Source organism: Mastomys coucha, unplaced genomic scaffold, assembly GCF_008632895.1.
Source record: "Mastomys coucha isolate ucsf_1 unplaced genomic scaffold, UCSF_Mcou_1 pScaffold22, whole genome shotgun sequence".
Lineage (NCBI taxonomy): Eukaryota > Metazoa > Chordata > Mammalia > Rodentia > Muridae > Mastomys > Mastomys coucha.
This window is the reverse complement of record NW_022196905.1, coordinates 198,240,469-198,266,769: the sequence shown is the minus strand read 5'-3', so window position 1 is coordinate 198,266,769 and position 26,301 is coordinate 198,240,469. Positions and strand designations below refer to the sequence as shown.

The following is a 26,301-nucleotide window of genomic DNA, read 5'->3' as shown; positions in this document are numbered from 1 at the left end:
AAAAAAAAAAGAAAGGAACAGATGATTCTTGAAGGTTAATAAAATATTTTAACATGATCTTTTATTGCTTTGTATTTCTCAATTATGATCTTAATTTCCATGCTAACTTTCCTTTCTTCCCTCTTCTTCCTTTTCCCCTTTCTCTATATTTTCCCTTGGGAATTACAAAGAAAAATAGATTTTGGGAAAAGTTCTCAGGCTTCTTCTTATCTTTTTAAGATGCTGATTTCCTCAATGTTTCTCTAAGTATGCTCTGCAGAGCAATCATATTGGGAGGGATTTCCTGTTAATTAATAGGCATTTGTTGCTAGAACTATACATAGAAATTATACAAATTTTGAGAGTCAGTAACACAACTCTCCTACATCATGTACTGATTTGGAACCAAACTACGGTCATTGGATAAAGACTGCTGCTGAGTCGTTAAACCTCCTAAAACCAAGGAAAACAATATTATGCACTTTGAGTCCATTTATTTTCTTTTTATATGTTTTTTAGTTCAAATATTTTCATCATTATATTTTGTTTATGTTAATTCCCCTTATGCAACCTCTCCTAAGGTAAGGTTTTTTGTTTGTTTGTTTGTTTTATAATCAACAAGTTATATCTGAACAATAGTCTTATTGTAAGAATAGCTTACTACAGATTTCTCTAGTTGCTCACAGCAACTTCTGTTCTTTGACCACTCATTATGTTCATAGTATACACTTAAGAAAGGATGATGATTTAAAATAGTATAAGGAGGACTAACATATGTTTTAATTTTTCAGCTATCTAAGCATGAATAAAGCTTTGAAAAACTTTCACAAAGATCCCAAGAAATCATAAAACAAGGGATATCCTGACTTTTGCCTATAAAAATATGAAATCTAACGGATGGACTAAATAATTTAAACATTAGATTTAAAACAATTTGAAAAGTTCAAAAGACATATTACGGCTTCTGAATTGTGATTACATTCTTTTAGACATTGAAAATAAAATGTTTTTATTATTAAAACATTGCAAATGTGTTCGAAGACTTTGTTTTCTGAAAACAATAAACCTATAAATTAACATGTATAAAAAGGTACATAGTATTAAATGATACCATTTCATAAAATATCATTTGTTTGTTTGCATAGGAAACCATTGTTAAAAGAACAACATAATCTGGACTTATCAAGTCACTAACTTGATGGAACTTGAATGTCATCATCAACCAGAATTATGAAGTTATCATTTCTCAGAACTCAGTCGCCTGACAATGTTGCTTTTGACATTCTGTTCCTTGCTTTGTTTCATTGTGTGTAATGATGGTGGATAGTCATTATTATCTCTCTAATCACCTTACAAAAAATAGCTCTGTGCTCTTAAGTGTTCAAAACTAATAAAAATAGATGACGTGAATTTTGAAGCTCAAGGTCTTAGTATGCTCACTGAAGTCTTCGCAAAGGTAAAGAAACACTATCCACTTCTGAGGAAGTTCGAATGCAGAGTCATGAGTAAAGCCACAGAATATATTTGGGGATGGGTTTCAGAATGGCAACTGTGGGATTGATATGTCCTAAAGACAGGAACCAGCATGATATGCTTTACAAATCCATGAGTAGGTTAAAATTTTTCAAATCAATATTTTACATAGCCAACCATATTTTGGGTTTCCATAAAAAAGGCTTATGATCTAGAAATAAAGACTGCACAACCTAGTGCAATCACTTCCCTGAGTCACAAATCTAGATCTTGACTCTGCTACACTTACCAATAGATGAATTTAAGAGGGCTGATTTAAGAATTTCTTTTTTGGGGGGGTGGGGGGCAGAGTTTCTCTGTGTAGCTTTGGCTGTCCTGGAACTCACTCTGTAGACCAGGCTAGCCTCGAACTCAGAAATCTACCTGCCTCTGCCTCCCAAGTGCTGAGATTAAAGGCGTGCGCCACCAATGCCCAGCTAGAATTTCTTAACATCTCAAGGTTTATTTCATTGTCATAGTTTTCTGGGATATTTCCAGTGACAGATTTGAGAAGCTATGCAAAATTTTTTAAAAAGCGAGTTTTTTTTCTACTAAAAATAATTTTGTGCCTGGTACCAACTAATCCATCTATTCTGTGGGTGTATACTATGCAGAAACTCTCTGTTGACCATTCAAGACCTACTGCAAACTCTGCCATTCACTTCCAATGCCAGAAGAAAAAGTACCTACTTTAGTACAATAACAGACTAACTTTTTTGATGCTTGTTTTCATTTCATTTTTCTATGTAGTTTTAGGACCCCCTATTGTTCAGTACATGGAGTTCAAAGTCCCAAGTGTGATTTTGTTTGTCTCAAATTGTTTCCTAATCTTTGGCTAAATAATTTTACTTAATAAAATTTGAATAATGGAAAATAATGAAAATCATTGTGTTGTTGTGAGTTCATACATTTTAAAGGCAGATGTACATGACTACAATTTGATTTTGCCTTATGTTCCTTGATATCTGTAACCTTATTAATATGTAAATTTAATATTTCTGGAATTGCATTCAACAAATGTTGGTGATGTATTTTTTTTCTCATCCAAGAGAGTGATTTTCTGTAGTGCCCAATTGCCTAAAGAGTAGTTTACAGGTGTCTTTAATATACAAGAAATGTAAACAGACCCAGTGTAATAATTCATATATATCAAATCAATATCTATGTTAGTTAATTAATTCTACAAAATTATTTCTATGTGCTACATATAATCTTTGTTTCTGCAATTGTATTAAAACTTCCAAACATCTGAAATATTAGTTTGGTAATAACAAAGTGTTTTATAATATGTAAACACTGCATGTTTACTTAGATTCACTACTTTAAAAGTCTTTGATTAACACTGTACTAATTTTATTAGACTAAGTCCTTGCAAGCTACTAAGGGACAGACAGAAATTAAAGACTTCTTGCTATCATTGAAAACCACATTTGATACTCTTTGTGTGTCTGGATCCGGGGTCCTTCCACTAGATGTCTTCCAAAGAGAGAGTTTGGTGTTTCATATGTGGTTTACTGTGAAAGTTAGTCAATTTATTGATTTATAATACCTAGAATGTTTTAGAATACATTTTGTTTTCCAAATGGCACACAACTACATTTTCTTAGTGACATCCCTTATGTACTATGATAAATAAGACTTGTCTAACAGAAAAAAAAAAAAACACCCAGCATCTCTTTATTTACTTTTTTGTTGTTTTGTTTTTTACACTGGTAGTTCTTAGAAAGTATTTTGATATCCTTTGTGCAATTAGAGGAAATGGCAGAGTAGTATTCAAGTTTATCAGTTTCAGGAACAGGATATCCCACTAATGTATAATGAAATCACCCACCATTTTAACTTGCCATCTCCGATAATCCATTGCCTATGCAGTGTTTCACCCTGGGAACCTTTCTCTTGACCTATTCAAACATACATTAGCTTTTTATAGATTTTGGGTTCAAGCTATTATTTGCAGTTTCTAGTTAGAGAATTGTTTCTGGATTTTTGGAGTGAAGGTATTTTTATAGTTAACCAGATGTAAGAACATAACTATGAATGAAATATTCACAAAACTCTAATATCAAAGGGTATTCACATATAAAAGGTTGTCCTACTGATAAGTCTGAAATAGATGCTTCGTGAATGTACAAAGCTTTTTATGTTTATCTTACCTGAGTGTAGACTACAAATCTACATTTCTAAAACCATGCAGTGACATAGGATGTGAAAAGGGAGGAAACTGGCAAGGAACTCAAGCATTGGAGATACTTTATGATAGGAAAGATCAAATCACTATTGAGTCGTTTACTGGGTGGTTTTGCTTTCGGTATTGTTACTTCTATACAAATACACTCAAATTGATTTATGTTCTTTCACCCACCATTGTGTCAGGTAGAAAGAACACCCAATCTCATGGTGAAACAGTGAGGAGACTAATCCAGAAATTTATGGCATATGGTCTGCTAATTGAGTTTAACTTCTGCTCTGATATTTGTGTCTCTACCACCATGAATTCTTTTTAAGCCTAAACATCAATCAGTGAACAAGATATGAGTCCTTGTCTTATACTTAGTTTCCTCTATTAACTGACATGAGTCAGGACCTTCAGGCTGTATCTCTCACATGTGCATTGCTGGTTGGTGAGAAGCTGTGATGTAGATAGAAGAGGTTTTGAGGTGGGACACCCTCAGACATAATTTATTAAGGCATAAGTATCACATGGTTTACTTCAGCCTAAAACCTCCTCGATCATACATGCTCACTATGCCAGTTAACCTTATATGAGAACAAATAATGCTTTAGAACACATAAGAAATGGTTACAGACAGTATTTAACATGTTTATTTTTAGGGAAAATTAATACTCGAAAAAACTTTTGATTGTAATTATTCAATAATATCTGTATTTGTAAGGCTAACCAGCAATTCCCTGACCCCATTCCCCTCCTTGCAGGATCTTATTCCCAGAACAATTATTTCAAACTAAAATTTCATGTAGTCATACCTTCAAAGTTGTAGATAACTTGTATATTTTTAGTCTTTGATCATTTTGTGTGGTAGTATTACTATTATTTACTGATTTGTGATTAAATAAAATATTATCTTAAACATCTCCATCTACTACTTCCCTCTAGTACATTTTTATTTATAATTTTATTTAAGAACTACTCAGGTTAGAATACTCATACAAGATTGAAGAGTAAATATGAGTATCCTGTTCTTTAGTTCAATGTTTCTCTTTAAGCCTTCTTGATTGGCTTCAATTTTCCCCCTCACTTAGGGCTTTGGATTTTTTGTTTGTTTGTTTGTTTCTTGATGCAAGATATTACTATGTATTTAGGCTTATCTTACTACTGTGTAGTGCATGCTAGACTCCAGTGCTGGATCTCTTGCCTCAGCCTCATTAACAATGGTATTTCAAGCATTCCACCTTGCCATCACCCTTAGTTTTAGTTAGTTAGTTTTTGTTTTTGGAGGGGTGGGGTTGGAGGCTGAGGGGACACTATCCTTTGGGGTACATGGACAAAGGTCTGCTCACTCTAGAGAGGGAACTAAAGACAGACCAAAGTAACAATAACAACAAAATCTAACTTGAGAATGAGTTTATTGTGTGATGGTGTTATATCTAGGAGTATAAATAAGAGATTCCATAGAAGAGCATGGACATCTCAAAGACAGGAATATCACCAAAAGTCTAACCCAGTAAGAATGGAAATCACCAAATGCTGAGCCTTGAAACCCTCTGAAAGACACTGGTCAGCTAAACAGGTTTGAAAATCCTATAAATGAATTATCCTTAATTATAAATATGAAGAATGAATTAATGATGTGTCTTTGTTTCTTTAAATTATGCTTTTGCCCTATAAAAAAAAAAGAAGAAAAAATCTTTTTTAAAATTCCACCTCAATAGCAGTTAAATGATCTACCTTTATGCTAATTTGGTTACCTCCCAGCCCAATCCCATGACACTTGGATATCATCATTGATCTGACTCTTCAGACTACTTCTTCATGGCTCCAATTCTTCCATCCCATTGCAGATCTAACCATCCCCATCTTTGCTGCCTGAAGTCCCACATAATTCTCTATTCGTCCCAGCCATTGGGTAATCAGCATTTATTGACAAGTCAGAGAATAAATGGTAAGATGTTTACCCAAACTTGAAGCAGGAGAAAATGCTTGATAAAGCATTACAATGCAATATCCAGAATGAAGGTATGAAGACAGAGAAATCAACATTTGAGGAACCCAAGGGTAAACTTTACATAGCATACAAAAATTATTCCTACAGAATCCTACTTCTCAGCTATCATACTTTTTTATATAGCCTCAAAACAGAAGTTTTATGCAGAAGTTTAGCAAGTTTTAGGGACTTTTTGAGAATCATGAGTTTTTCATTTTCTGAGTCTTCAGGAGACACCTTTTAGAACTCAAAAGTCCTAATGATCTTCTTTCCAGGATGGATCCTGTAAACTAGAACAAAAAAAAAAATCTATAGAATAATGTAGGTTTACACATATCAATGACTAATGTCTTCGTTGATTGACCTCTACCTTATATGTTGAGATATGGTCTCTCACTAAACCTGGAGCTTCCAGATTTGAGCATCCTCTCTAGCCAAAGATCAGGAGCAATCTTACTGTTACCTTATTCTTGCCCTAGGATTACAGTCACATGCTGCCATTCTTTCTGTTCTCAGTATGTCCTTACACTTCTATGACTATCATGTTACTCAGTGAGCTGTCTGCCTTACCTGCTTTCTCATTTCCCTTTTTTACTGGAAAATTTTTGGAGGATACTGTTTTTTCATAAATAGACTGGCTCATTTTAAGTTTGTGTTGTTTCTATCTTAGCCTCGCAATGCTGGAAATTCAGTCATTAACTAGCATGTCCAAGTATAGTCATTTTTATATACACATTAATAATTTATCTCAAACTTAAAGAGTCTAAGTCCTTCCAATATATGTTTAGAAAAGAAAGGGATAATTTTTGTCTTTTTTTGTTTAGGCTTAGGTATTATTTTCAAGGAGAATTCCTTTTTGGAAACCATTTCCATTTTCCATGTATGATGAAGCATAGAGGATCTATCTTCCTTTACTGATGTATCTTTTTATTTAACCTGTTTGGATCTTTTGTCTACTTGTATTGAATGCTTTGATCTTCATTTCGAAAACTCTTCCACAATTATTTTTTTCCTAAATATTATTACTTTTTCAAAGTCCTTTCCTAGTATCTAATATTCTTTCTGCTATTTTTGTTTCTAAGGAACTGCATTTTGTAAAGCTTCAAGGAAATTAATTTTTAACTTTGTTAAAAGTTCTCTGTATTTTATATTGCTTGTGTTACTCTCAAGTTTGCAATGCCTTTTGGCTTTCAAATTATCTGTTACCATTTTTTTCTCAGAAGACTGGCAATACTTGGTTCAGTATGCATACTAACAAACTAAATAAATTATATAGTGACATCAAACATTGTGCTTAAAAGTCTTGTTTGTGGGGTGATTTCCCATGACATGTTCCATTTCTTTATTGCATTTCTTCAGGCAGAAATTTATCTATCTATCTATCTATCTATCTATCTATCTATCTATCTATCTATCTATCCATCCATCCATCCATCCATCTATCTATCTATCTATCTATCTATCTGACTATCTATCTATCTATCTATCTATCTATCTATCTATCTATCTATCTATCTGACTATCTATCTATCTATCTATCTATCTATCTATCTATCTATCTATCTATCTGGGAGGTTAGATTTGATCTGACCACATTGTAGAAGTATGGTGGGAAAGGCTAGGTAGCTTGGTGCTTTATTTTAGCTAGACTAGCAGGGATCCTAATTTACCAGTAAATCAAGGCATCTTGCAAGAAAAAAATCATGTCTATTCAAGCTCATCATTTGTGGGTGGTGAGTAGTGGGCAACGGTCACCTTACTGCAACTAGAGAGGGAAATCCTATTCAACTGTCCATGTAAAGGATGTCTTAATCACTTTAAACCTTACACTCAGAAAAACAAAACCTAATATCTCTTGTTTCTAAATACTATTTTAATAATTGTCCTAAAATTCATAGACCACCTTGTAAGATTTTATTTTTATGAGAAGTTCATGACAATCCAATTATTTGTTTCTTTTATATACAGGTCTCATTGCTATCTTTCTTTTTGTGGAGTAAGTAAAGATAAAGTTTTTGTTCAACACATCACAATTAAGAGTACAATGAAAACTGTTACAATTTTACTGTTGTGTACCTTAAGTATATTAAAATGAGAGACATGGAACATGCTAAGTAACAAGAGAGAGTCTGCTTTTTATATTTCCTATATTTCCAAGTGTCATATAATCTATAAAATATATTTATAATATATAACCAAATAACATAAAATAATATTTTTATAATATATAAAAATAGAAAAATATAATATAGAATAATATATTCATTTGTATTTTAAAAGAGAATTATCTCTAGTAATGTAGTTATATTATTGCAGAGTATTTATAAATAAATATACAGCTCACACAAATCACAGGATGCATACTTTAAATTCAGTTCCTTATCATTTCTAGCTAGATTTTGTTAGTGTGTTAGTGTAGTTTTAAATGTTAACAGTCTTCCAACACATACACACACAAACACATACACACATAGACACACACACACACACACACTTTATTGTTCTTTTTGTTTTCATATATTTAGTCTTTTCATCTTCCTCTTAAACTATCTTTCCATTCTTTTAATTATTTTATGTATCATCACTGTTATCATTCTTCAGTATATGTTTTCTTGTTTGCTGCTGCAATAACAAGAACAAAAAACAAAACCAACAAAAACCTGAGCTATGTTATTATGTTAATTATGTGGGAAAAATCTTTTCTCTGATTTAAACCTTCTTGTTGTTTTTAAACATTATATTTTATTTCTATCCTTTGAAAACACTGTACCACTCTGTAAGTAATAAATTAATGGTAAATTAATAAGATAATAGAAATGATGTTTAAGACTAAGAGCTAAGATAGTCTATTTGTCTTAAAAATACTTACAAAACAGGAGCAAATAATTGAATCTATTAATCTGTCAACAAATTGAATATTTCTACCTTATACGATTTTCTTCCTTATGTATTATATCACTTATTTTTGTGATTACTAAGATTGTGGAAATAAATTTCTTTCAAACTAATCTTTGCTTCTTATTCCAGTTCTTGAGAATAATTTATGATATGGGGTGGTAATAGCAATGTAAGCAAGGGAAATATACAAGTTCATATCCCAACACATTGGGTGTGAGGTAAACATAGATGTTGGTCCTGAGTAGAGTTAGGGAGTGGTGCCTGTCTGAAACTTTAGTGTAAACATAAAATGTCCTTTAGTAGATATCAAATGGAATACAATACTTTGGTACCAGTTAAGGCCACAATATCAGGCTTCAAAGAGTGTGCTCAAACCATGGCTTGAGAACAATGCTTTCAAATTTGATATAATTCTCTTGCCTCTAGTCTAATTTCCAGGACAATGGGGATTTTTCACCCAATGTTGTTATAAAGACTTAGAAGTCCTCTTCTAAAGGATTTAGTATAGTACTTGTCACATAGTGAGCACTCTATGAACAACGATTATTATTATTAAGAAACACCCAAATATATATGAGCAACACATGTTAAACTTTATCAGTCACATACAAAGTTAATTCAGTAGATCGATATCTACTCATTAAGCAAATGAAGACAACTAAAGAGGTGGGGTATAGTCAACAAAATCTCTAGATTAAATAAAATGTTTTATGACAGGAGTTGTGGGAGGGTCATGCTCTCATTTTAAAGGTTTAGAAAAGGTTTTGGAGTGTGAGTTTTTTAGGTCAGTAGCAATGGTTTTCATCTCAAAATGTTCAGAGGAGCCATTTAATTAACAAGTCTTTTTGCATTGCTTGCTATGGGCCCTGCTGTGCTTATCATCCATGCAGAAAAAAATTCTTCCTTTTTTATGCTTGAATACTTTCCTTCTCCACAGACATTTCCACTGGGCCTAGGAGATGGGCAATTCTATTCCTGGACAGATGGTCTGAGAAGAAAGGATTGGCATGACTATGAGAGCATTCAGAGAGATGCTCTGCGCTCAGGTATGGACTTCAGCATCAGACAGCATGGTGCTGTTATATCAGTGTTTTGTTTGTCCCTGCTAAGTTCGTATATATCAGTTTTTCTTCTACATACACTCAAGATGTCTGTCTTATGGGAGCATTGGTGATCAACAAGGGTCAGAAACAGATGAATTCAAACAAAACAGACCAAACAAATAATGAACAGCCTTTTCTTGGCTACAGAGGAAGTCATTGCAAATGTACACATCTATATTATCTTAGATTTCCAAGTCCCTTAAAAAATAATACTGTGATTCATCTGGGGATTTATCAGTAAGACATGAGCTGGTAAACACAAGCCAGATTCACACACTGGGAAGAATTATATCTGAATGTCAGTACTAAGAAACTCAGTCATGCCACAATTTTTTGGGATTTTAATTGGTTGTGACAGTTTCATAAATTACTGCATCTGGGAGTGAGAAGTTAGTAATACTTGGACTAAGAGTTCAATAGGACAATTGAAGTTTAAATTTGTGTAGAGTTCTAGGCTAGGGATATATCTAGAAGAAACATCAAAAGAGTATACAGAAGTCCTCAGCAAGGGAATGGTACATGGTAGGAGGCCCACTTCTCTCAAGCAGCCAATATAACTTTGCTGTTTCTCAGTGTGAGTGTCACAGAAATAGGATAACTACTGTTTCAAAAGATATTTGAACAGCAGTAAGGCACTCCATCAGTAGCATGGTTGTGACCATGGTTGAGGTCATCCTGGTCAACCTTGCGCAAACTCATCCCCTTGGGATAATTGCAGGGAGAGTGGTACATTGTCCTGACATTGTACAGGGATACTTCTGTGTTAGGTAGAGCTGATCTAATTTTAGCTCCTTTTAATCTCTTCTCAGTCTTTCTCTTTTTATCAAGAATAACCCACCTCTTGATTTCATTAAAGCAACTTGTCCCAAAGATGATTCCCCTTCTTAAGAGAATTGACCTCTTTGAGATACCATCTTCCCACCTTGACCAGGAGCCAATGAGAAATCACAGTACTGTTTTCCTCACCACAAGCTTGTCTTGCTAATCCTCTTATCTCTTATTTTTGTGAGCTTACTCCACCTGTATTAATCTGACCATCTGTTCTTTATGCTTCAGGACTCACAAGGTTTTCTGAAATGTTTACTTAGCCTTGTCAACTGAAACTGTAAGAATATAATAACAACCAAATTATCACAAAATATTAAATAGATGTTTATTAATAAGTATATTACTGAACCTCAGAACAATTTTGGTAGATATTAGCCAAAATTTGTAAAAACATTGAGTCTTTATGAACATATTAACATAAAAATTCTCAATTAGTTAAGACTATATAAAGCTAGATTAGATCCAATTCTTTTCTATATACTTACTCCAATTTCTGACATTAAAATAATATAATATTTGGGCATGGAATAATGACAGGTTTATGGAACAAAGACACACTTAATGTTCTAGCTTCTCCACTTATAAATTATTTAGTAAATCAATTTATATTTTTGATGGTCTACTTTACAGAAATTTCGTTATGATTAAATAATTGATAAATCAACGATATGTAAAATAATTAACCAGCTGAGCATCAGCTTATAATAATTGTAACTATGTTAAAGTTTTGTTATATTCTTATTTATAAGTATATTTGGATGTGAGTATATGCACACATGAGTACAGTACCCATTGAGGCCAGAAGAGGGCATCAGAATACCTGGAGCTGTAGTTACAGAAATTTTTGTGTTGAGTCATCATTCCAGATTCTCAAACTGAAATTATTAAATCATTTTAGTTACTTCTACATGAATGGTTATACCTTCAGTTTGTGCAAATTTTGAATTCAAACTCAATGATTTTCCCTTTATTTATGGTTCCTATTACAAGCTTTGTGATTTGTCTCTATGTGGATCAAAGACTATTCAAAGTAATTTAGTACTTTTCAATGTGAATTAGTTGTGATTGTTTTAAATGCCTAATGTTAAGGCTCTTTAATGCCTTGTTGGAGAATTGATATATCTTCAATAAGGCATTTAAAATCATTCAGACACACATGAATAGATTCTCAAAATTAAATAAATATCTGTATGTGTATCTAGTCCTAATGTACCATTGTCCCTCCTCAAACATTTAAAATTTATGTTTACTCTCTTATATTTCTCCATATGTATTAGAATTTCTATAACTACTATTTAATATATTCTGATTTTTTGCTTGTGTTGGAAATATATTTAAATTCTAATTATGCCCAATGATTTTTATTTTCCTTTCACAATTATTTTCAAAATTAATTATTGTCAATTTACAAAACCAATTGATTCTTATTTATGTTGTTTATTTTTTTATAACATTCTATTTGTGGTTATTTGGATGTTTTCTATATTACAATAATCATGTATAATCCTTCTATAAATATTTTTATGTATGTCCCTGGACTAGACACAATATTTTATTTGAAATATATCAGTTAGTACATTCGTATGTTTAAGGAAGTTATTTCATAAACTATAACAAATTGTTCTCCAAATTCTTATGGCAGTTTCATTTTGGTCAATAATGGATTGAATTTCCATTGCTGCAATTCCTTTTAAGCACTTCATTCTCTATGAGTATTTTGTTAATTAATTGTAATGGAATTTAAATATAATCACTTGTAATTTTCATAATAGCAATTTTTATGAGATTAATCTCATGCTTATGAGCTGGTTGTTTTCTTTCTGAAGAAAAATTCTTATTAATTTTCAATTCAATTTTTATTTTTCTATTCCCTATGAATATATACAGTGCCTTTTTAAGATGATGTACTTTTCTAGATATATGTAGTAAAAGTTTATTATCTCATTTTTCCAAACTTTTTAATACTTCTTTTATATGGATGCTGTGAAAAAGTATAATTTGGTTAAATTCTCTCTGTCTCTCTCTTCTCTGTCTCTCTGTCTCTCTGTCTCTTTCTCTCTCTGTCTCTCTCTCTTTCTCTCTCTGTCTCTCTCTTTCTATCTTATCTCTTTTGGTTCTTCCCTCCCTCCCTTCCTCCCTTTTACCCTTCTTTCTCTCTTCTACCTTTTTTCCTCCATTTTTTGCTTCCCTCTTGCCTTTCCTCTTTCTTGTTCTCTTCTTTATTGAGATATGGTCTCACTGTGTAGTCCTCGTTTGATTCCTCTGCTCCTAACCAAGTGCTGATGTTAGAGGTATTAACAACTACGGCCATACATTGATCTTTTCTTAAATATGGTTCATTCCAATGGTGATGTTCTGTACCATCTTAAAAAAAACTTGAAAATTTTACCCTGGACATTTAGGACCTGAATCCAAGTATTCATTTTCATATTGTAGAATGTAAGAATTTAGCACTTATTCATATTTTAGCTGACTGTAAATGCAAGTTTCAGCAACATTTAGTGGAATATTTTTCTTCCATTTATCTGAGTGTTCACTAGTATAAATTAAATTTCTGTATTTTTGTGCTCCATTTGGAGTTCTTAATCTCATTTAAAATATGAAAACTTCTGTCATAATAATAAAACATTTCATATGTATTATCTTAATAGTAATTATTGACTTGTGATTAAGCTGAGAAGGAATGATTTTTTTCTTATGTTTTGCAGTGATGTGTCTGTATTCTTTTATTGTATTTTTTCTGATAGGCATGAAGAGAATTATGTACAGTTTTAAAAATTAGACTATAAAATGTACTAATAAATTAGAACATAATTATTTGTCAAATTATCTGCTTCAGGATGTATAAAAATGATTTATTATAATTTAGGTAGTTTTGTATGTTGATTCTCTGCTTTTTAAGTGTTAATCTTAGAAGACCAACCTTATCTAGATTCTTTACATATTCTTAAAGCTTTATTAACATTATACTTGTTCATGATTTTTTTCTGTTTTGTTTTGTTTTTATTCTCATCTGATACATCCTGCCAGCAGCCTCTCCTCCCTTCATTCCTGCCTGTTCTCCTTATACCTTCCATCTTTCCCCAGATCCACTGTTTCTTGATTTCCTTTCAGAAAAGTATAGAACTGCCAGGAATATAATCTGAACATGGCACAAAAAAGATGCACTAAGACTAGGCACAAACACTCATATAAATGCTTGCTGAGGCAACTCAGCAGGAGGAAGAGTGTCCCATGAGTAAGCAATAGCATTGGAGACACCACAAGTCCCATTGTTGATTCCAACAAAATTCCAAGCTAAACATCATGCAGACAGAGGACCTATGGCAGACCCATACAGGCTCTGTGATGGCTGCTTCCATCTGTGTGAGTCCTTATGAGCCTTGTTTAGTTGATTCTGTGAGCTGAGTTCTCCTGGTAGTGTCACTATCTCTAATATAAACTGAAATTTAGGAAATTCTGGATATCATAATTGCCTACTCCTATCATTTAGAGTTTTAATGTTAACAGTCATAATAGTTGTGTCTTATGACAATGTACATATTTATCTTTTCTTGACCTTATGACTTTAGTTTTTTGTCTTTATGTCTTGTCAAAATACGTGCTTAGACAGCAGTGCAATGCTGAACAGCTAGTAACAATGGCTACCTTTGACTTTGTATGATGTCTACAATAGCAAATTAAGTCCTCTTTTTATGATTTTCTGTAGATCTATCACATGTGCTTTGCCACAATAACTAATATGATTAAATATTTCTTAAAAGATACTCTTCTCATGATCTTGTTACCTTGTTAGCTAAGTCTATCTACAGTTCTAACACCCACAATGCATCCACCCCTTCTTCTTGACTTTGGATGAATACAACTCAGGTAATGTGGGTGTGCACATGTGTGCGTGTGCATGCGTGAGTGCATGCGCATGCATGCATGTGCGCAAACACACACACACACACACACACACACCAATGCACATAAGTAAAACTAATGTATGTCTTAGCTAACCTAGTTGGTGTGTGTGTGTGTATGTGTGTGTGTGCATACGCACTCACACGTGCACATGCACACATGTGCACACCCACATGTACCTGTTGCTGTATTCATCCAAAGTCAATAAGAAGGAGTGGATGCCTTGTGGGTGTTAGAACTGTGGATAGAGGCACATAGGGGACAACTTGACCTGTTAACTGGATGCTGAAATCCAAACATATATCTACTAATCCATTTTTTCAGGCCAATAGGGATTTTAATATGAGAGGAATCATATTTTAAAAGCTTTGGAGCCTTCTGTTTGATTTTATTTCTTTGAAATAGGTTATTCACTTATATATTTGTAATCAATCCACAATTCCACTCTAATACTCTGTAGTAAAATAAAAATTACATTTAAAATTTTGCTACTTCTTATTGTCTTAGTCAATAATACTTATATATTTGAATACCAGCAGTGCTCATTTTGTCGTATTCATTTGGCCTTTTTAAATTTTTCATTGACTAAATAAATGATTTTAGAGATCAACTGGAACTCAGATGCACTTCAATGACCTTGCATGCTCAAGGCTGTGGGTTAGATCCCCAGTACTGACATTAAAATAACGACAAGTTTACATGGCATCCTACATCATGTAATAGACCAAACATAGACAATGATTTGGAAATACAAGCTACATGCTCTTGGACAGAGAATATGGTTCTTCAGTGGGCTTTTACTAACTTAACACTGTGGCCATTCTGATCTAAAGCATGACATTACATTATTTAAGTATCCTTCAAACTGGTCTCCCTGTTTCAAAATTCTACAAATAGAATCTAAAGGGATATTTTAATGCTAATCAAATGATTTTATTTCTCCATTCAAAGTGCTGAAAAGGCTGGTTATTGAATTTAAAACTAAAGCCAAGTTCATGTTCTAAACTATAAGCCCCAATATGCTCTCTAATTGACCCATCTTTGACCTCATAAGTTAAGTAGTGTGTAGTCTATTGCTCTCATGTTCTCCAATATGCTGGAAATTTCCCAAGGGTTTTTACTGCCTCCTGAATCTGTTTTACCCATATTACATAAACCAATTCATTACTGTTACTGGGTCATTAGTTTTCAAATCAAAATAGTCTTCCATTACTATGTTATCATTTTAGAAACAACCATTAATTCTCTGTAGCTTTTCTATATTTATATTTCTCATAGAGTTTATATATTTATCTATATATATTTATCATATGTGTGCAATTAGTGAATTAAAGTCTATGATTCAATTAAATATAGACATTTATCCAAAGGCTCCAAGTTACATTATAACATTGACTTATTTGAATTGTCCTTTGACTGTCAGTGTTCTCACAGTAAAACTAGTGTGAAAATATGGTACAATATACTTACTATTTCTCTCTTCTGGAAAAATGAAGTGAATATTAAGTGAATGTTAGCTCAGGTCCAATCTGCTAAAGGGTCATATTTATTCCTACTAATTTCCATTATAAAATATTGAAAGGATATGCATTCAAAGAAAATTTGAGAGGTAGGAATTTACCATACTTTATATCATTAGTGTTCCACTCTCTGGAGTTCCTTTAAACATCTCACTTCAATGCTTGTCAGAGACCCATTCTTCTCCTAAGTGTCATTATTCTACATAATTTAAAAGATTGCTAGCCAAAATATATTGGAAGCTCAAATGCAACCAGTTGGGATAGACTGTACCTACGCTGCTTTCCAAAAGTTAAAAATAAAATAAAATAAAATAAATCATGTATTTTTTTGTTCTCAATATTTATAAAATATAATTTCGGTATAATTATCATGACTCCTGGTCATCTTTTATTGATGTATCATATAGTTTAAGAACATCATCTGACATTCTTTTCTTACTTGAAACAATTAAACATTGTGTACTGTTAATAATTTTCTGAAATTTATGCCTGAATGGCATATTCTTAAGAAGCTCATAATGATATTATTTAGGAGATGATCAATTTTAGAAAGTTGATCAAATTTATTGTTATTCATTGAATTAGAATTAAATATTAATGAAATATTGCATTTATAGGCATTGTATAATCAGAAAAGGGTAAAATGAAGCAAAGAAACTCTATGGAGATTTTTCATATGTAGGTTTAAAAATAGAATTAAATTTAGCTAAAATTAAATTAATTAAAAATCATGTAGGGAACATTTCCTTCAGTCTTACAGTCTGAAAATAGCAATGTAGAAACATCTCAGGAGATTTATTACCCTGAAATCCACTAGTATAAAAATATAGATCTTTTAAAACTAATTCAGTTGGGGGTGAAGATTTAGTAGCATACTTGCTTAACAATCACAAAGCCCTGGGTTTGTTTCCCATAACTGAAAAAAGATCAATTTAATTTAGCTATTTGTAAAAGTTGTGCTAGCTCTATGTTTAGAAACTTCTACTTTCCACAGACAAGAATGCATGAGATTTATTAGTCTTATTTTCCTCATTAGTAAAATATGGCTTAATGATCACACCTATCATAGTTATTTTAAATGTTATTTAAATTGTCCAATTAAAATACTTGAGCTCTTTCGTAAGTGATCCTTATATATTCATGTAACCTTGATTTCTACTCCCATCTGATGATAACTTGAATCAACTGTCATAATTTTTCTTTTGCATTCACAGCTAATCAATATAGACAAACTTGCAAACATTTTTGTGGTAGTTGGTGTATTAACTTGTACTTCCTATAGAGCTCTCTCTTACTCTAGCATTTATATTATAGAATATTTAGTGAAATTCTGCCTCATCTATCTGTTCCTCTGTATTATATTTATCACTTATCAATCACAATTCTTTCACATGTTACAGTAGCGATTATTATCAAAATGTTTCTTTCTATAAATGTATATATTCTTCAGGGGTTATATATCTAGATCATAATCCTTAATCATGAAAGAATAGAACATGTTCTGCTATGGAAAGATATGTTCTAATAAAAACTCTAAAAGACAAACTGATGAACAGCTAGTTTAAGCAAAGGATTTGAATCCAGACAGACCTAAGAAACCAAAGTGTAATTGGATATTTTGCCTGAAATTCATTTTCCAATGAATTTCCAATGTCAGGATCTTTGGTACTATTTTTTATGCTTTATTTTTTAAGGAGAAGATAGAAGCCATCCTTACACACAGAGTTACATCACTGTGTAGCATGTACAAGCTACAGGAAGAAGTGTAAGACAATTGAAAATTGAGCTTGAGTCTTGGATGACCTGGCCGATGACATCAAAATCATGGCACTAAGAAAACTTTGCAGCTGCCACATGGTTTTATAACAACCCAGAGTCTCCCATGATTGAAGGGTCACATTCTTTTGAACCCAGATTGTCAATAATGAAGTATATTATATTTTTGTCACAATTTCATAGAAATTCAAATCATTACTTGGACCTTCTATCAAAATTCATAACCAGAAGTTGGCACAATTTTGTCAGTAATGAGTTATGAGCTTTCTTGGCCCCATTTCTTAATGAATGCAGAGGAGGAAATATGTTTTAATCCACGAGAGCAGGAACATTGCCAGCTATGGAGACTGACATCAGAAACATACACTGCAATTTTACCTGATATCCTTTGCATGAATAGCATGAGATCTTAAGCAGCATTCATGCTAGATCAAAGCAACTGGTACTTTGATGTTTTGTAAGCACAGAAAGGTGACATGAATGCTCCTTAAGAATGCTAGAAGCCCAGAGCATGTGTCATTATTACTTGAATGGAAAATTTTCTTGCCCCTAACTTGTGTAATAAATTTGCATTATTTATAAAGCATACTTCATAAAATAATGGGAAAATCAAGACTGAATAGTTAATTTAATTTAGTGAAGTGTTTTATATGCTGGTATGAAATGACTATGGGAACACAATAGAATTAACATCATCAAGGATTTAATAATGATCTGAATCTCTATGGTGACCAACTAAGCCTTAGGGATCCAACTTTATTATTGGATGGAAAATGACTGGATTAATTTATCAGGCATTGGCCTACATAACAATCTAATAGAATTTAATAGTGCATGTTCATTTGACTGTAGATATTATGATCCAGATCAGTTTATGAAAAAACATTTTTGTTATTAAGCAATCATATTTATTAAAGCATCACTTGAAATTATGGCAAAAGGTTTGTGCATAGAAAATTAGTAGAGTCATATTTATTTTGCAATCCTCATATTTTGTAATGATGGATAATTTTATGGACATAATAAAACATCTATATATGAGTTCACATACATATTATAATTATTTTTACTCCAAAACAAATGCATTAAACTTATTATCCAAATTAGAGATATTACTCATAAACTTAAAATGAGGACCTAGCATTTTTCAGTATGTAATCTTTATTGTCTATACTAAACTTTTCTCATTTCATTTTTTCCTACATGTATAGTATTTTGACAAATAGAGAATAAATTCTTATTCCTGAATCCACATCATATTTCCACAGGAAGACAAATATTATTAAAACTATTTTTATATAAAAAACAAATTTAGGAATGTTAAATTCTATTTATGAATTCAATAATCATACTATATTATACACATAATACAGTCAATGGCAGCAACATAAATTCAATATTGTTCTTCCTCACCTCAATGCTTCATACTTATTAAGCACATAAGCTATATTGTACCTTGTCTTATCTAATTGTAGGTAACATCAGGGCTTGTTTTTCCCTAACAACTTAACTTTATGTTCTCCATATACATATAAAATATACAAAACAAAAAATACATGCAGAGAGAGAGAGAGAGAGAGAGAGAGAGAGAGAGAGAGAGAGATTCCACAAAAACACAATAATGGGAACCAAAAAATAAGAGACCAATAAGATAAAAATTGTACAAATATGTGAGTGAGTGGTTATAAGTGGGAGTCTATGTCTGCCTGTCTTTCTCAGTGCTGGGACCCAGCCTGGCTTGAACTTGTGCATGGTACCACAGTCTCTGTGAAGTTCATATGTGCATCAGTCCTTTTGTGTTAGGAATACAATCATCTTAAATCACCCATCATTTTTGGCTCTTATAATCTTTCTACTTCCTCTTCTGCAAGGATCTCTGAGCCTTGTAAGGAGTTTGATGAGGCTAACTCATTTAAGTACTACAAAGTTGGCATGAAGCTTCTTTAACTGTCACAACAAAACTTCTGTGATTTCTGCTCTCTGGTTCATTTAATAAATGCCATTCTCCTCTCTCAAAAACCTTACCCTATTTCTAGGCACCGTGGAGGTCTCGTGGAACTTCACCAAGCACCCAGCCTTCTTTTCTCTGGCACAGCACTGACAATGAATATTTAACAGCTACCCATCCTCACTGGTGACCTCCCCAGGTCCTAAGTTTCTGCCTCTGTTCTCCTAACACAGTGTATCAGAATGTACCCTTCACTGGTCTCATGGGTCCCAGGAAAGACAGGCAGAGTATCTCCCTCTTCCTTATTGCTTTGTCACCTATTCATTAAGCCAACTAATAATAAAAGTTGTAGTCTCCTCGTACAGAAAAACAGAAATAAAAGTTTATGCAATCAGTTTTCACAAAGTTATTCAGCTATAAATTTGTCAGTCCTTATTGAGTCTTTTTCCATTTTTCAGGTCTTGAATAGTTTTGTTCATTTGCTTGCTTAGTTTGTTTGTGTTTTCCTGGATTTCTTTAAGGGATTTATCGATCTCCTCCTTGAGCACCTCCTCAATCATCTTCATACAGGCGACTTTAAGGTTGTTTTCTTATGCCTCCGTTATGTTGGAATATTCAGGGCCTGCTGTGTAGGATGAATGGGCTCTGGTGAAGACGCATTGCCCTGGCTATGATTGATTGTGTTTTTACATTGGTGCTCCGCAACTGGGTTTGAAATGGTGATAGGTCTAGGTACCAATTTATGGGTTTGACTTTGTTAGATGAGTGTTTGCTCTTTGTTTCTGTTCCCTGTCTTTATTTTCAGAGAGTATGGTTCTGTGCCTTGACTGATAGGAAATTTTATTTGTCCTAATACTTATAGCCACTAAGCATTCTTTGTTAAATGTATTTCTAGGTATTGGTAGCTGACACTTAGGAATAGGGAAAGACTAAGTTTCTAAGGGACTTCAAAGGAGGGAGAAGAGCTTGTTCAACCAAGATCTGTCTTATTTTGTCTCCTTGGAATGTGTGAGAGAAAGCAGTGAAGAGGACTCACCCCAGATGCTCTGCTATAATGCTGTGGGTGAGACTAGAGAAGAGTCATGGTGCTAGAGTAACAGGAGAGAGGAAGTTGTACAGACAGCCTGCTTTCTTGGCATGTGTGCTCTGTGGTTTACCTGGGATTGCCTACAGAAGATGGGGGCTGGGATAAAACAAGTGGGGAAAAGGAGTTTAGTAGGGGAAGGTCTAAAAGATCCACAAGATATGAGGGCAGAAGGGAAAGGAACAAGATATGAGGGCAGAGGGGAAAGGAAGGCTGCAGAAGCTGTTCTGTTTCTAGTTAAGGATGAGACTAACAAATATGGATTGGATGAGAGGATGGATTGGTGAAGGTCTTCAGTTAGCTTACCTGTTTCCCCGCCCTGGTCAGCTGGTGTGCTCACAAGAAATGTCTGCTATTATTAGAAGCTGGAAGAATGAGATGAGTTGGAGGAAGGAAGGGTGGGGGAGAAGATCTTTGGGACACATTGGAGATGGGGTCAGAAGGAAGATTAGCAGGGGTTGCTTGCTGGGACTGATGTGAGGTTTATCTGTGCATCCACAGAATGTGGAAATAGTGGTCAGGGAAGGCTGCAGAGGTATTCTGCTGCAGAGCTGGGCATGAGACTGGAGGATTGGATCCGAATGACCAGAGAGAGAAGAGCCAGTAGCCACTTCTTAAATTATACAGTAACAGTGAGGTCAACTTTACTTATGCTTTCTTATAGAGAATACAAAAGAGAATAAAAAACAACTCTGCCATAAAGTCTTTAAAACTAATTTGTCTTGCATCTTCATCCTTAAAAAAATTCATTTATTTAAGAGAGCTCTAGCTTTCATTTCCAACAGGAAATGAGGTAAATAATACTGAATCCAGAGAAAATTTACTTGATATATTTAGCTGCTTTCATTATCATTAATTAAAATATTTCCTAATATTCGACTTTCATTTTGGAAAACGTTCCTTATGTCAGATGTTATTTTAATTAATCCTTTGTTGTATTTATGTATGGGGGGAGGGGCTTGAACATGCCATAGCATGCTTGTGGAAATCTGAACAATCCAAAGGAGTCAATTTTCTCCTTCCCCTATGTTTTTACAGGAGAATGAATTCAGATTCTTTGGTTCAACTAATTTCTTTTGCTTGCTGAGACATTGTGTCTACACAAGGTGTGGCTTTTACAGTAGTGGGAATCACATGAATGCATTCTTAATCCGTTGTGGAAGTTAATCATTTTCTTAAAGTAAATTATTACAAAAAATGGATGACAAAGATTCAAACATGAGATAAATTAATTTGGAATTGCAGTGTGCAGTGTGTCTCCTAACAGCTGTGCAAAAGGCTCTCATGGCTTTAATAATTTCATGTTTTAAGCCATTGTTTAATGTCAAAAGAGACTGTAAGATTCCCTCCCCCAAGAGAGTTGGTATTTCAAACAAAATTCCTGCAAATATGCAATTACTCTATCTCTGACAAAAGAGCTTAGAACACTGCTTAATTTCATCCTCATTGGCATGACAGCCCTCCAGCACTTCCTGTCATGATGGTTACCACAATGTGGTTACAGGTGCATGAAAAGAGTTTCTTTCCACTTATATTTTAAATTACTTGACTGCCAAGTAAACAGAAAAATAATTAGTTGAGCCTGTTCAGTTAGTTAAAGAGCTCAAGATAATAATGGGTTTCTCAAAATAATAAGAATATAAACTAAATATTTTAAAGTACAAGCCACTCAACTATGGGACCGAGGCTATAGGGATGTAGACCTCCAAAGTTGTCAGGAATAGGCTTTACTTAATGACAATATTAACTGAGAAATATTACTTGTGAGTATATGTGTATGTGTTCATGGTTACATCTATCTTCGCATCTATGCAGATGCTTCCTACAGCTAACCATTAAGAAAGACAAGCTGGTTGGTGAGTCCCAGGCATTCTCTTGCCTTGTTGGTGCTGGGATTCAGGCACACTGCCTATTAGTGTAAGTTTTCACTAAGTATATAAACTCAGGTCCTGATAATTACATGGTGAGCACTTTATTGACTAAGATATCTAACTAGCGCTCTGTAAGACATTTCTAATAACTAATGCCTCTTTTTTACTCTTCTATTTTGGCCTATTTGGTTATCTTCTTTCTAGTCTCAAGCAATATGTACACACATATATATATATAACTGCTTGGAAAATATTTAAGCCAATTCTTGATAACAACTTGTATAATTGTCTGATAATTGTGTGTCATGAATAAGTTTTACTTTAATCCTTCTTTTAAATGATAAATATATTTTATGTGAATTTTGAATTGAAAATTAAATGAATCAAGAACTTAATTTATTGAGGAATGGTGAAGGAAAAATCATCTGTATGTGAATTTAACTAATAATATTCTAACGCCTACTACTTACAGGAATTGTGTTAATCCAGGTAAATTTATAATATACTCCTCTGGTTCTGCCCCAGAGAGAGAAAGAGAGAGAGAGAGAGAGAGAGAGAGAGAGAGAGAGAGAGAGAGAGAGAGAGAGAGAGAGAGAGAGAGAGAGAGAGAGAGAGACTATATGGGGAGTTCAGAGGACAGTGTGGGGAAGTCTCACACCTTTCACTGTGTGACTCTGAGGAAATGAACTCAGGCCACAGGTTTGGCTGCAATCATCACTTACCCATTAAAGCTTTCTTGCCAGCCCTAGAGAGACAGTTTAAAGTCATATTTTAAACTATTGTTTGCACCAACACTCACGTAGATCATTTAAATTAACTGGTCATTGTAACAAATTTGTGTAAGACCCAAACATTTTGAGACACTAAAATACCTGAACTTCCTTTATTTTTTTATTAAATATTTCCTTTTAATGAGTCAACTCTTTAATGGCTACAAAGGATTCTTTTTTTTCCCACTTTTATTGGATATTTTATGTATTTACATTTCAAATGTTATCCTCTTTCCCAGTTCTCCCCCAACTCCCATCCCCCTCTCCCTGCTTCTGTGAGGTTGCGCCCCCTCCCACCCACCAATTCTTACCAGACTACTCTATACTGGGGCATGGAACCTTCACAGGATCAAGCCCCCCCGCATTGATGCCAGACAATGCATTCTTCTGCTACATATGCATCTGGAGCCATGGGTCCCTCCATGAGTACTCTTTGTTTGGTGGTTTAGGCCCTGGGATCACGGGGGTCTGGTTGGTTGATATTGTTGTTCTTCCTATGGGGTTGCAAACTACTTCTGCTCCTTCAGTCCTTTCTATAACTCCTGCATTGAGTACCCTATGATAAGTCTAATGGTTGGCTGCAAGCATCTGACTCTGTACTTGTCAGGCTCTAGCTCTTGGGAGACAGCTATAATAGACTCCGGTAAGCAAGTACTTCTTGACATCCACATTAGTGCCTAGGTTTGGTGTCTGTATATGGGATGGACCCACAGGTGGGGCAGCCTCTGTATGGCCTTTCCTTCAGTCTCTGCTCCACACTTTGACCCCGTATTTCCTTTAGAGAGATGACATTCAGGGTTAAAAATTTGGAGATGAGTGGATGGCCCTATCCCTCAACTGATGGCCTTGCCTAACCTCTGGATATGGTCTCTATGTGTTCTCCCTCCCCTTTGCTGGGTTACTTTCCTAATCTGATTTGCTTCTCTGGCTATGGATTACTATAATCTATCCATCTTGTGTCCTTTCACTAATCCTTGTATCAATTCAGGTTTTTTCCCAGGCCTTTTTCCCAGTCCATTTCTCTCGTCATTTGGGTTAAATACATTATTTCACCACCACATTTCTTCTCTCCAGAGCATTTGATGTCATTTGATACTTTTTAAGTATGAATGAACTGATAGAACAATTGGACGGCCCCACCCTGATTCTGAAGTTTACACTCTGTGATAGTTACAGCATATTTATTGCATTCACTTCTATGGTCCTTGGCCAGGAACTACTGTTTTTATGGTGAAGTGTAGAACACAGGTTTTCTCACACTGTTCTGCAAATCCATATAACTAAAGAGCTTTGCCATTTGACGTCAATTACCTTGGTTGTGGTTAGTAAATAGTGAATGATGTCAATATAATGCAGCAACTATGTCTGTTCACATCTTTGCCTAGATTAATACTTTAAAGAAAATGTGCAAGTCTCAAAATTAACGAGTAAGTCTACCAATATAAGACATTTAGAATAAAAATAAAATCTTACCACAAAATCCTCCTTTATTCATAAAATAACTTGTCAGTGGCAACAAAGAATGTCTTACTTCACACAAATTATTACCTAAGAGAACTTGAGTAAACAGCTGGAAATAGGTCACTGTACCTACCACCTCTTGCAAAAAAAGACTGAAAAGTTCACATCACTGCTTCTCAGCCTTCTTAATAATGCAACCCTTTTAATACTGTTCTTTATGATTTTGTGACACACCCCCACTACTTTTGCTGCTACTTCATAACTATAATTTTGCAACTGCTATGAATTGTAATGTAAATATTTTTGTATAAGAGGTTTGTCAAAGGGTTCATGACTTACTGATTAAGTACTACTGTTAAATTGAGACACTTAGCTCTTTAGTTAGCATGAAGTCTATCTTTAATATAGTAAATGGCTTTAGGCGTACACATCTTACAAAGTGAAGCATCAACTATTGGACTGTTGTTACATACAAACATGTTAGCCCTTGGAACTTTTATTAAGGATGTATTAGTGGCCTCAGTAAAATGTTCTACGGATCTGGTGTAGTCTTTCATATCTCTGTTATTTTCTTTTGATCGGTTTGTAGAAAGGAGAAATGTTTAGCAATATACATTGATACATCAGCACAAACATTTGAACTTAATAGTGTTTATTTGTAAAAGGTTGGCTATTCCTTAAAACAGAGGGAATTAAGGTTGCTTCTCGGCTTTCAGAGAAGGTGAATCAATTTTTTTGAGTATGTCCTGGCATTTGTATGATTATGAACACTCCTGTCCTGGCATTTGTATGATTATGAATACTCCCAAGGCAATCTTATTTTGTAAGTGAGCAAAAGAGCTGAAGGTTGACCACAAACCCTGGGAGAAAACAAGGGCCACATAACATCAGTCTTGAGGAAAAACTACTACAAGATGTTTGGGGGTACACGTGAAGCTTGTTTGTCTTCAGAAGGCTGTTTTGAGATTTGCCCTGAGGTAGTTAATGTTTCACATTCTACATATATGCATATATATCAGGGATAACCTTAAACTCAAAATACTGTTTGTATAGTAAGTGTATTCTAGTGGAGTTTTAGCCATTGAAAAATTTGCCCACAGTAAAGAATATTTATACACAGATAAATGACTATTATGTAGTATATTACAGATGATGAAATATGTCATCTGTAACATTTCTTAAATTTATGGATGCAAACTAAGTACTAGCTCATTACCAGATGTTGCCTCTTGTATTTTGTTGTTGTTATTGTTATTATTGTTTTTGTTTGTTTTGTTATGGGGCTTGGGGCATATTTAGTAAATATAGTTTAGTTTATGTGTACCACTCTTTTCTTTTAATTTCTTTTGATTTTCAAGATTGTAATTTAATTATAGCATTTCTCTTCTTCATTTCTTCCCTCCATCCTACCACTTACTGCACTCCTTCAAAGTCATGGCCTCTATTTTTAGTAATTGTTATTACATATATACATATATATAT

The 26,301-nt window shown here is 33.7% G+C and overlaps 1 protein-coding gene across 2 annotated transcripts in view; it reads left to right on the top strand.

Moving 5' to 3' along the window:
- The window catches only part of Galntl6 (polypeptide N-acetylgalactosaminyltransferase like 6), a 1,048,694-nt gene that overhangs the window by 354,995 nt on the left and 667,398 nt on the right, over nucleotides 1–26,301 (top strand). For both annotated transcript variants that reach the window (XM_031339868.1, XM_031339869.1), the window contains one exon: nucleotides 9,490–9,598. In XM_031339868.1, the coding sequence (XP_031195728.1) occupies nucleotides 9,490–9,598 (109 nt within the window). The remainder of the gene's footprint in view (nucleotides 1–9,489; nucleotides 9,599–26,301) is intronic.